Here is a 13,377-nt window from a genome sequence, read left to right on the forward strand (position 1 = left end):
CATTGTGGAAGTCAGTGTGGCGATTCCTCAGGGATCTAGAACTAGAAATACCATTTGACCCAGCCATCCCATTACTGGGTATGTACCCAAAGGACTGTAAATCATGCTGCTATAAAGACACATGCACACGTATGTTTATTGCGGCATTATTCACAATAGCAAAGACTTGGAACCAACCCAAATGTCCAACAATGATAGACTGGATTAAGAAAATGTGGCACATATACACCATGGAATACTATGCAGCCATAAAAAATGATGAGTTCATGTCCTTTGTAGGGACATGGATGAAACTGGACATCATCATTCTCAGTAAACTATCGCAAGAACAAAAAACCAAACACCGAATATTCTCACTCATAGGTGGGAAGTGAACAATGAGAACACATGGACACAGGAAGGAGAAGATCACACTCTGGGGACTGTTGTGGGGTGGGGGTAGGGGGGAGTGGTAGCATTGGGAGATATACCTAAAGTATAATAATAATAAATAAAAATTTAAAAAAAGTGACTATTTCAGATGTGTTTTGGTTTGGACATATAATTCATATTCAAATAATTCTTTAAAGTGCTTTCATTTATGCATAACTATATTAAAGGTTCAACAAGCAAGATGAACTACACGTGGTTTATATGTGATTCTCCAGGATGTGCCATTACAAACCAATGGCATAATCAATCCTATTTGTAATTTATTCATTTGCATACCTGAGATATTGGTGGTGACATTGATGGCTGTGGCTGGACCAAAGCCTTTGATTGTGCTGGCTCTTATGAAAAACTGGTACGTGGTTCCAGGGTGGAGATGCATAAAGACATGGTGTGTACTGTTCCATAAATTTGATACAGTCTGGGGAGGTCCAGCCACTGGAACTGCAGGATCAAACGATCTTATACTGCTATAGCTGATCTGTTTTAAGAAATATATTTATTACATATCTGGTATCCATCATAAGAAACTGTAAATAAACTCTTTATAAATAAGGTAGTATGCAAGGGCATCCATGTGGAGTCATTGGTAATTTTTTTCTTCTTTTCTTTCTCATGTTGATATTGTTATTTCTGTCATTCTGAAGTTCCATCTATATGTTAATCAATCATCTACCTATCTACAGATACACCTAGAGTTATATCTGACTAAACCAATATACATCTATTTTCTTCCATCAAAAAAACCACAATAAATTATGCGTACATAAAAAATCTTATAGCCATATACTTTAATGCATATGAAACACAGAAAGTGTTCCAACAATTTTTTATTATTATTAACATATTCTATACTTTGTTCAAGTTATATAACAAATTTAATGTAAATAGTATTCAAATATGTGAACAGTTTCAAAATATAAATGAAATGAAATAGTGATTCTCATTTCCATAATTCACTCTGTAGCCATTAGAAATTTAAGCATTTATGATCTAATCAACGCTATGTAGGAATAGAACTACATATTTGTGTAATTTAAATGATTCTTTCTTTTCTTCTTTTTTAGTTTCTCATATTTGAAAAGATAATGATTTATATTCAAAGTTGAAATGAAGCTCTGGAAAAGTCAGCTTTATAATCTATTTTGCTTTTTGGGTATTATTCCTTACTCTGAAACAACTGAAATTGAATGGCTTCTCCTAAATCACAGTATGATAGGAGTTTCTTAATTTTATAAAAAGGAAAATGAGGGTTTTTTAATATGTGATTATTTATTACTATAACCATCGTAAATCTGATAATGACTATCCTGCTTCCCTAAATCAACAAAACAGCAACAAAAAACATGCATTTTTTTAAGAATTTGAAAATTCTAGATGCCATACAAAATATTTATTTTGATGCTTAATTTTGGAATCAAAGAATCTGTAAACGAAAACAAAGGAGAATAATGATTTTAATCCCCTAATCTTCATTTACATCTTTTCCATATTTCCCTCTAACTTTTCCTTTCTTCTCCCTTTTAGTCCTTCAGTCCACATTTCAATTAACTTCCTTGTTCTCCCAGTACCTCATATTGAGTGATGATTCCATTTGGATCCAAAGGTTCTTTCCAGTTCAAGAAGATCTTATTTTCAAAGGATGTTCCTTGAAGAGATTTTACTGGTACGGGACCAGGCACTACAAAACACATGAATTTTTTGTTATGAAAATGCTTACATTAGAAACAGAAAAAGTAAATCAGATAAGCTAGATAAACAGGATTAAAAATAAATATAAAGAAAAATAAATAAATATGTGTCCTTAAAAACAAAATTTGATATATGAGAATTTAAAGCAAGTCTATAAGGTTCTGATGCAGAAAATGTAGAAATGCAAAGTTATTTTTATTCAAAAGAATATTCTATCACCTTAGAGAGATGCATAAATTATGTAGTCTAGTTTCTTCTGTTGTGTACCTCTAATAACATGAGGATCTTATTTGTAATTTGTTTCAAGAACAGAGCTGTGTTTCCCCGAAAGATTTTTTTGAAGATTATGCAAATCCCCCAAAGAGTCTCCATAAACAAAGTTGATAAAATAATAAATTATGATAATAATTAACACTCTTTGGTCTGGAAAGCCGTATCACATAGCAATGAATTGAAATGTCCAATAGCCAACCCTACTTTTATAGCTATACTTATTAAATGTTCTGTAATTTTAAAAAGGCAGTGTTGATTATTACCATATTTAAAGAGTTATTACAGATGGATAGGTTCAAATGTCACTGCTTCAGCCTTCTAAAGGAAATTCACTTTTTCAAAGCTAAGAATCAAACTAGTTTATAATGTCAGACTTGTTTAGAACTCAACGATCTGCACAACTACTTTGGAAGTGTCCTCAGCTATGACCATATTTGAAGAGCCTTTGCTTCAGTCCTTATTTGCAAATGTCATATAACTGGTCACACACAATGGCAACACTGAATGATGCACCAGCTTCTATTGACAAAATACCAGATAAAAAATTCTTTTGCTATCGTGTATTTTCCTTTTATATAATTTATTTAAATACTTAGCTGCTATTTATTCACATGAATATCCAATTTCTAGTTCTGATAATATTTTAAAATATATACTATCTATCCTACTTGGCTCAAAAATGTGTTTCTTTTTGAAAATATCAACTGAATATTGGGCAAGCATAGTTTTTAATTAATATTTTCCCTTAATCTAACGTTTCAGTGAACTTCACACATGACATTATCTAGAAATGTAGTTTCAAAGTATACAGCAATTTTGTGAGGATTGAAATAAATTAAAAATCACTGGATCAAGGGAAATACACTGCATTGTGGCTAGGAGCACCAAGAAATTCTGAATGATATGTCACGAGAGCGGGATTTATTTCAATCTACAAGGAGACTATGAATGATACTATGACCTCTGAGACAGGCAACATAATTTGATACATTGAGGAAAGAAACCCACAGTAAACAGAAAATATGCCAGCACTAAACTTTAGAAGATATGTTCAAGCCATTGTCAGCCGAAGACTATGAGAGAAGTTAACTGGAGGCATCCGCTCCCTCCCTGCTCCACAGTATCAGCAAGGCTGTGCAGCTGATCCAGACAGAGGGCCAGTGAGAGCCCCTCTGCACATCTGTGTCTACTGCTAAGGCTGCCATGGGCATTGGTTTGTCTTGCAAGAGTACCTGTTGTTTCCATTATATGCAAATGACATACACTTATGATTATATTGAAGGAAAAGATATTTCTTCATCCTTACGTATCGCTCATAGAAGGTGGCTAATGGGGGGAAAAGGGAGCAAAATATCCAATTAATGAGTAAATGTTGATTTGATGGCATTGTAATTATAATAACTGCCTATGTTAACACAATTTAGCCTACAAATACTATAAAATGGCATAGATTTTATCGAACATCGTTCAATAATAGGGATGGCTTAAAATATTTGTATAATTCTACATTGAAAAAGGAGTAGAATTCGAAAGTACCTTCCCTAGAAGTTTTGTATTTCTATGCTCTTACACTTTTTCTGTTTTGACAATAGAATTCATTACAAGTACCTATAGGTTGCATTTGTAAGACAAAAGTTTGTGGCAAAGTTGTGGACAAGAGAGTGTCATACTACTTGTCATGTACTTGGATGATCATAGTAGATGAGAGAAGGAACTACACTTAGATGAACTAAAAGACACACATGAACAGGTGAGGTGAGGTGTGAGCACAAACAGATTCAATAACTTTCTACATTTGAAGGAAGATCATGTGTACAATTATAGACAGAAAATGTCTGTACCTGTGATTTGTGTAAATACTATATGAAGTTACTAAAACCATTATCATGGCAGTCTACTGATTGCAGGGAATGTCACTTCACACTTCCACATCAACAACTTTTAATGGAAACAGAATGCTGACTTTTGTTCCCTTGCCTGAGATTTATATGACAGCTATTTCAGCTACTTTTTTTGAAAGTCCTTTATAATATAACTCTCAAAATGGAAAAGAGAGTGGAAATAAAATATGGGTGGGGCAAGATTATATTAGATAAGCATTATAGGCTTTAAAATGTAATAAATGTACTTTCAAAAATAGCTTTGTAGTCTCAAAAAAATGTCCCCAAACCAGGCTTTTCTGCTGAGCTAACTTTATAATATTGATTTTTATGAGTGCTGGAATAAAAAATGAAAACAAAACCTCATACAGAAAATTCTGTTCGTGCATTAAAAAATGTATGCAATAAATTAAATATAAATTCTACCTTAGGGTTCTGGTGGGAAGTGGTTCTAGCTTTGCTCTCATGATTTATGGATGTCCCCAGAATTCTTTTTATAAAATTATGTCCTTTTATTAGGTGGTTGATAATTTATTCTTTTTCTATGTATATAGGGCAGCAATAATTTAGTAACACTGACTTAATCAGATCATCATAATCCATCGATCTTTCCAACAACAGATTACGAATTAGGTATTCTTTCTCTGCTCAGGAATATTAAGACACATCAAGTATTCTATGTAGAAAGTGAAGCTCACATGCTGATTTGAAGACGGAGTTACTTGCAAATACTTCATGGAAGAGTTTACACATCAATCATTAAATATTATATATAAAACAAAAAGAAAAAATTACCCTCATAGTAGAAGGGATTAGTTTGTGACAATACTATGAAATAATAATACGAAACTTAGTATCATTAAAACTGGTAAAAATTATTCAAAGCAGAGATTAAAATAAAACTAGGATTGAAAATGATATTAAAATTAGAATTTAAAATATTTAAAAAATAGTCATTGTATTTTTACAAAACTATTTTAGAAAAAATAAATAGTACAGTCATGAGTTTGATCAATGTAGGGCATAATTTAAAATTCCAAAGCAACTCATTCCTTGATTATTAGTCTAGTCATATGTATACTGAAAAATGCATTTAAAATTTAATGCAATATGAAAAAGATTATATAAGCCTGGCTGCATTCTTTTGTTTGTGGGAAAGAAGGGCAAACTAACAAACCATATCCAAAAATACCATCAAAATGAATTGTATTACTAGAGAGTGACTGGCTAAAGCAGCACAAAACTATGTAACTGAGTCTACTATTACCAACTAGGACATTATTTTTTTTTAAGGGTAGGCAATAAAACATGTGAATATACTTTAATAACCGAACACACAGGCTACAAAGTGCCTAGCGTGACACAGACCTTATAACATTTATCCCATTTTAAAAGAAAAGATAGAGATTTTTTGGAGCTTTTGAATCTGTACTTAGACTTCTCATTTTTATTATGTGCCTATGAAACAATTACCCCTAATCATTCTTTCTTGCATAAATATGCATTGAGTTGTGTGTGTGTGGCAGGGGTAAGATATAAGGATGTTTGTGTGTTTATTAATTAGGAAAGGGGGTGTTGTTTAAATGTTGTTGCTGCTTCAATTAGGTGCCAGTTCAAACATGATAGCTAAAGTAATCATGTTTGGTTACCTCAAACATGACAAAAGCACATTCACCATAAATAAGTCTTAGGTTTATTCTCAGAAATTTTAGGAACATGAGTAACTCCATGTATAGTTTCGGAACTATATTGCTTCCTTCAAATTTCGAGCTAAATGTGGTTAAAGGGCTCTCACTTCTCTTATTACAACAAAAACAGCAAGGCAAATGAAATGATGGTCATTTCCACTTTCAGAGTGGGAGAGTTTGAAATTATAAGTATTTGTAAAAACTACGGCATAATAACCTATTTTATGGCAAGCTAATAGTAGGCAGGCACCAAAAGACACACCTGATCTAAAATTCAGAACTTGAGGGAACTTGGGAATATGTGTTATAAAAGACATCCTGTTTTATGAAACTCAAATAAAAATGTAGCCCCGCTGGGCACGGTGGCTCACACCTATAATCCCAGCACTTTGGGAGGCTGAGGCGGGTGGATCACTCGAGGTCAGGAGTTCAAGACCAGCCTGGCCAAGATGGCAAAACCCCGTCTCTACTAAAAAAAAAGTTAGCAGGGCATGGTGTCAGGTGCCTGTAATCCCAGTTACTTGGGAGGCTGAAGCAGGAGAACTGCTTGAACCTGGGAGGTGGAGGTTGCAGTGAGCCGAGTCAAACCACTGCACTCCAGCCTGAACGACAGAGTAAGACTGTCAAAAAAAAAAAAAAGAAAGAAAAAAAATGTAGCCCTACTGTCAAGCTACTTTAGGAGAAGTATAGAAGGCGGTAGAACCTCAGAGATCACTTAATTTAAGCCCTTCATTTAAAGATGAGAACTGACTCCTAATTTCACTTTGCCTCAGTTCACCATATAGCACACTTTTTTTCTACATGCCTTAATACATAAAAGGAAATTTTGAAAGGAAATATCTTACATCCAAAGAGTGACTTATTGTTATTAGATTATCATTTGCAGACATTTTTATATGTTTTTGCTAAATTAGGAAATACATTCTCATTCAAATTATAACACACTGTAGTGCTATAACAGGTATGTGAACATTAAAATACTAATATAAATATTTGTTCGTATTATTTATCAAGAAGTAACACACAGAAATTAGAAAAGTACAGTTTAGTTACTTGGATGGCAACAAGATACATAAAGAACAGCTTGCTAATGTCTAATAAAGGCCATTATATTAGACTTACAGATAGGAACTGTTGCTTGCTTTTATACCTAGACTCACAAAAAACCATCTAAAATGAATAGAAAGGGTAAACAGTATAAACAATGTTGTTTTCTTTTTTCTTTGAGATGGAGTTTTGCTCTTGTTGCCCAGGCTGGAGTGCAATGGTGCGATCTCAGCTCTCCGTAACCTCTGCCCCTGGGTTCAAGTGATTCTCCTGCCTTGACCTCCCGAGTAGCTGGGATTGGCAGGCACCTGCCACCACACCCAGGTAATTTTTTGTATTTTTAATAGAGACAGGGTTTCATCATGTTGGCCAGGCTGGTCTTGAACTCTTGACCTCAGGTGATCCACCTGCCTTGTCCTCCCAAAGTGCTGGGATTACAGGCATGAACCACTACACCCGGCCCAACAGTGTTGTTTTCAAATGTGAGAAAAATAAAAACAGCTACTATTGGTTTATAAAATACAAAAGCCCTAAGTTTTTTATCAAGTGCATTTTACCAATAGGCAATTCATATAGTGCCATGGATAGTAAAAATTATTTTTGAACACTTGATTTAAAAAAACCCTTCATTTAAGTTTTTAGTGTAGTTGCCACTTCTGTATAAGAAGAAAGGACAACAGAAGCACATTTCATTTAGTATTTGGATGCTTGTCTGAAGCATATTAGGTTTTGTAAAAGGCAATTTTTCCCCGAAGTTAACCTCATTAATAACATTTAGATGATTTCAGAATCCAATTCAGTATTGGACAATTTTACGAAAATCTTAAAGCAATCACATTTTTCTTGTTAGAGAATTCCCCCCCTTTTAAACAGCAAAGTATGAGCATACCATCTTCATCAGTTTGAATAATTGTCTCTTCACTCTCCTTCCTTCCCTCTGGATTGGTTAGGATCATCTTGAGGCTGACATTTGTATAAGGTGGCAGATGGTTCACAACATGCTGAGGGGCTTTGGGGTCCATGTCCAAACAGTCTGCCTTGCTCTCGTTGTGACCACGAAAGTAATGGTAGCAGATAGTGACATTAAAAGTGTGGCAACGTGTAATGTTGTAACCCAAGGATTCCCAGTCCACAGCAATCCGTCTTGCCTGTATTTCAGCAATCTTTAACGTCTTTGGGGTTCGCATAGGTTCTGAAAAATAAATCAGAGTTGTAGACAGCTGTCAATTATATCATGAATAATCTTGGAAAAATAAAACACCAAGTACAATATAGCATATGCAAATCTAGAAAATGTGGAAGTCATGTTTTATTTTCATTTGCTTTATTTATTCATGATCCTATTCTTGAAGGTTTCAGTCAGGGACTAAGATTTAACAACAGGAAAAGAAAAGAAATATAAAATGTCAACAACCCACAGTACTCAGGAACTTGGCAGAAAAATAAAAACCTGAAAATGTAGCCACCATGCATTTATAGTTGTTGCTGTTGTTACTGCCCAATTCTCTGCCTTTCTTTTGTCTTTATTGAGCAAGTGAATTAGCTAATATATCAAAATGGATAAGAGTCAACATATTCTACTCTGTGATTTATCATGTCACTAAGCTATGCTGTATACTAATTATTCTAATGGTAACAATAATATACTCCCATGTACAAGAAATGACACAGATATTAATTAACATTAATTATTTCCATAATGATGTTGTTCATCAAAGCAAAAAACAATGGAGAAAAATTACAAGAACATACGTAGATATTCACATTGTCTTCTTTCCTTATTGATCTCTTTCTGTCTTTTTCTAGAAAACATTCAGGTCTAACAATCCATTCACTGTCACCCCAACCAAACTGGGAGGTGAATTTTCCATTCAACTGGAAAATACTGGCAGAACTAAACACTCCAAAGACTAGAATCTATCCTTCACTGCTTCCCAAATGTATTCTTTCCTCATTCAAGACTAACTTGAATCATCTAACTTAATCAACGTAATTACTCTCTGAAACTCATGGCCATGGCAACATCTACACAGTAAAGAAACTAATACACAACAAAAACTTTAATTCATTGATTTGATAAAAAGAAAAAAGTCAAGGCATTTCCGATGCCTCTCTTAACTCATTAAAGATAGTCAAATTCTTGCTAAATGGAAATCAGTAGGGAAAATAATACAAAAAGTCTGACCTGGGGGCTTTCATAAATTTTTGTTTTTGAGATTAAAATCACAGTTCTGTAAAAACAATCAGCATGCTAAACAGATGGCAAGCCCAAACTGGGATTCTAGTTCAATATATTTAATGTGCAATCTGAAATGAACTCTGGTGGCCATTTAATTTAAAATCTTAGATTACAAAAATCCACATATATGCAAATTAATCTTCGGTAGAATCTAATGCTTAGGTTTTAAATGTTATTTGCCAGTCTTATGACTATTCACAGTATCCAGACTCCCAACTTTACCACTTTCATTTCAGACATTACCTGAAGTCCACAGGCTGGAAGAAAGACGCGGCTTTCTAATTATTTTAAAAATTGCTTTATATGTTTAGCTCTGTGCCAAGATTTTCCCCACCAAACACAAGAGTAAAGTGATGATACTTTCAATTTAGTCCAGTTAGACTGAAAACACAGTCTTTGCTATGACTGCCCACCAGCTAACCAGGCAATGAGAACTAGGATCACCCTAAAAATTCTCAGATAAACTGTGATTTTGCTGCCTCCTAGCTAGCAACTAGATACTATTTAGTAGCCATGGCAAGATTCAGCCATATCTTGTTCTAAAATTATACAGAATGAGAAAGTAAGATTTCCCATGAAAATACCTACAGTATATGAGCAAACAATGCCTATACAGCAATGAGAGAAACACCACAAATATTTAACCCGCTAATTCTTTAATTTTTCATTTTGTTTAGGTCTAGCACTTATACACTTGTTTTAACACTCCCCTCATTTTAAATCTGACATTTTCCCCTTGTATAAATTTCTCTATTTCTAAGTCATCACTCTCTTGCGCCAGTTCTTTTTATTTTGTCTATTTAGTCTGCACTTACTCTGCATTTTAATACTATTTTGAAAGCATACCTAGACATCTTACACACTGTAAAGAAGACAGAGTAGCTCTGCATCCTCAATTCTTACATATCTAAGAGTGGGCAAATGATTTATTTATTATCTGTTATGCAGAAAATGGACAGGATTTACTTTAAGTGAGAATTTTATTTTGGTGTCTTTAAATGCTGCTTACTTTGGCACTCATTGTATTAAAAACTCATTTAAAATCGGGATAGAGTAGCTTTATTAGTCCTACACAATGTATATAAAGCACAATCATAATTTCAGTGACCAATACTTTATTAACTGATATGGAAAAACAAAGAGTTGTGGAAAGAAATAGCTTTCTAAGAATCGACAAAGTCAATAAGTTATTTGAAATTGACTTTTTTTCCAGTTTGAATGCATGCCTTAAAGGGCCCTGATGTTGATAAAATAGTGACTTAGACATAATTTTGCACTCACTTTAGGATAGTACTCAGAAACATATAAACAACCAAACACACACACACACTCACACACACACACACACACACACACACACACACACACAGACTAAAAATCAAAACTTGATTGTTTTGAGCTGCATGGAATTAATAACTCAGAGGGAGTTACTGTATAACTGTATTTTTTTCTTAATTGGCATGCACCTTAAATTTTTTCAGTTTTTACTGAGGTGGGAACTTCTCAGGGTTGTGTGTATAGATACACACATATACATATACACATATGCAGTACATACATGTACATCTGTATGTGTGTATATACACATACATGTACATCTGTATGTGTGTATATACACATACATGTGAAAGGTGCTATAGCATACAAACTTCTCTGAATACTATTCACTTAGACATGGGCTGATAACTATATGCACATGCATTTTTATATTAGAATATTTATAAACAGCAGTGATTTGAGATGGTTCTACTACTATAAAATCCATTCAAAGAAATTTTTCTCAAAGAATCCAACAATAAAGTTGCCTAAATTATTGACCTTAATCCATTATTTCTCATACCTAACCAACAACTGCATTGTATTTCTGAGGTATAAATACATAAATAAAAATTTAACATTTAAAATCAAAATAATTACTTGAATTGCCATAGAATAACTGAAAGCAAAAAGATATTGTTTGGAAACCACTGATATTTATGAGCTGGCCATAAGAGCTACTATAAGTATTAAATAACTTCAAGATATGACCTACAGGGTCAGTCACGCATAGAGGTACGATAGTAAATCATATTTATAACAAATAAAAACCATAATGATGGTGAAACAATGGAGAACACATTCATGAATTCATTATCTGTCAATCGTTTTTGGAATATGCTATATGTTCTTGCTCCTCCTCAATTTTTTGACTTTCTTTTTTCAAATCTTTATTGGGTATTCCATACATTGTACTTTTATATAACATTTCTATTTTTTTTTTTTTTTTGCATTTCTAGTAAAAAGAAAGAATTGGAAAAGGCTGTAGTCAAAAATTTTATCAGAAACTTGGAAGGAAACAAAGTGATGCTGGGCGTGGTGGCTCACCCCCGTAATCCTAGCAGTTTGGGAGGCCAAGGTGGGCAGATGGCCTGAGCTCAGGAGTTCGAGACCAGCATGAGCAACATGTTGAAACCCCATCTCTACTAAAAATACAAAAAATTAGCCAGGTGTAGTGGTGGATGCCTGTAGTCCTGGTTACTTGGGAGGTTGGGGCAGAAGAATCACTTGAACCCTGGAGGCAGAGTTTGCAGTGAGCCGAGATCGCACCACTGCACTCCAGCCTGGGTGACAGAGCAAGAGACTCTCTCTCAAAAAAAAAAAAAAAAAAAAAAAAAAAAAAAAAAAAAAAAAAAAAAAAAAAAAGCAAAAAACGAAACAAAACAAAAAACAAAAAAGGAAAAAAGAGACAGTAATCGAGTGATCTTCATGCAATGAGTGGTTATATTTAAATGTTTAGATCAAGTCATCCATCTATAATGAAACATAAAGAAATTTTATTACTATATACAGTGTACTATCCTAAGTATTCTAGAAGGTACTAAAGTGAATAAAGCATAATATTAGACCTCAAGGAGCTTCCATTTGTTTATTAAAGATGATATGCTAAGAAAAAAGATAAACAATATATTTATAAGTGGTATATAAGTAGAATAAAATGCTATAGGAATTCAAGAGGGAGAAATAACTTCCACCTTTCAAATGGAGCAGACATTTGTGTTAGGTCTCAATGGATAGAAGCAAGATCTTTAGACCTCATTTAGCTAAATAATACAAAAAATGGAAGAAACGAGATGAATAAAAATGTAGAACACAGTTGGAGAAAATTTGTAATCCCACTTGGTTGCTGTACAAGTATCATATAGAAGATAATGCAGGAAAGGTCGGTTGGGAAAAGATGGGGCAAACTTTAGATGTCATGGTAAGAGGCTGAACTTACCTAATAGGCCATGAGAAGTCATTGAGGGTTTCTGAGCAGGAAGTTAACATAGTAAAATAACATTAATAAGATTAATTTGGAGGCTGTGTCAATTGTGGAGACATTGAATGTAGAGAAATCAAAAGAATGTGATGTGTTAGCAGAGAGATTGGGGCTAAGTAAGGAGGGGGACAGCAGGAACACACAGGATAGGGGCTACTGATGTGGAAGGACAACTGAAAAACTTGGTGGTTACTTGGAATTGAGTTATGTGAATGCATACAATATAGCTAATGTGTTCATACCAAATGACAAAGAAAATTAAGGTGCTCTTAAATGAACAGAGAAAGTTCAAGAAGATACACAGATTGGGGGGTAAGATGATCCAATAATTTCTTACTGCTTATTTATTGCTTTCTGTTGGCCAAAAAGTATACTAGAAACTATGGAGGCAAAGATCAATTTGACAATGTCCCTAGCTGGGAAGCAAGGCATACAAGCAATACTTGAACTGATTTCTATGTTTTAGATAACTTGGAGAGCATTAAGAAGAGAAAGAGGTCTAAGTGGAGGCATCAGTCTACCTAAGTCAGGAGTTGGGGTACTCCCATCATTTCAGAGATAAGAGAAAGAAAGAGAGAGAAGGTAATAGATAAGGACAGGGCAAGAGAAAAGAGAGAAGAAGAAAAAGGAGAGGGCAAAGGAGAAATGGAGAGAAGAGGATGCTCTGAGAGAGAGGGAGAAAGAGGGAAACAGAACAGAAACAGAGATGAGCATGTGTTAGTGAGCATGACAGGGGGCAGGTGAGCTTGAAGGGAAGGTGATGTTAAGCACATATGTTACAAATTTATTCACAAGACAGGCCAAAGAGAATTGCATAAAATCTAGTGTCTG

At 34.1% G+C, this 13,377-nt stretch overlaps 1 protein-coding gene across 3 annotated transcripts in view; it reads right to left on the reverse strand.

Moving 5' to 3' along the window:
• PTPRK (protein tyrosine phosphatase receptor type K) overlaps positions 1 to 13,377 on the reverse strand; it is a 560,453-nt gene that overhangs the window by 120,082 nt on the left and 426,994 nt on the right. For all 3 annotated transcript variants that reach the window (XM_054491562.2, XM_054491561.2, XM_063666564.1), the window contains exons 8-10: positions 7,899 to 8,201; positions 2,001 to 2,110; positions 709 to 910 (exon numbers count right to left, since the gene is read on the reverse strand). In XM_054491562.2, the coding sequence (XP_054347537.1) occupies positions 709 to 910; positions 2,001 to 2,110; positions 7,899 to 8,201 (615 nt within the window). The remainder of the gene's footprint in view (positions 1 to 708; positions 911 to 2,000; positions 2,111 to 7,898; positions 8,202 to 13,377) is intronic.

The sequence above is a fragment of the Pongo pygmaeus genome, chromosome 5, assembly GCF_028885625.2.
Source record: "Pongo pygmaeus isolate AG05252 chromosome 5, NHGRI_mPonPyg2-v2.0_pri, whole genome shotgun sequence".
Classification (NCBI taxonomy): Eukaryota; Metazoa; Chordata; class Mammalia; order Primates; family Hominidae; genus Pongo; species Pongo pygmaeus.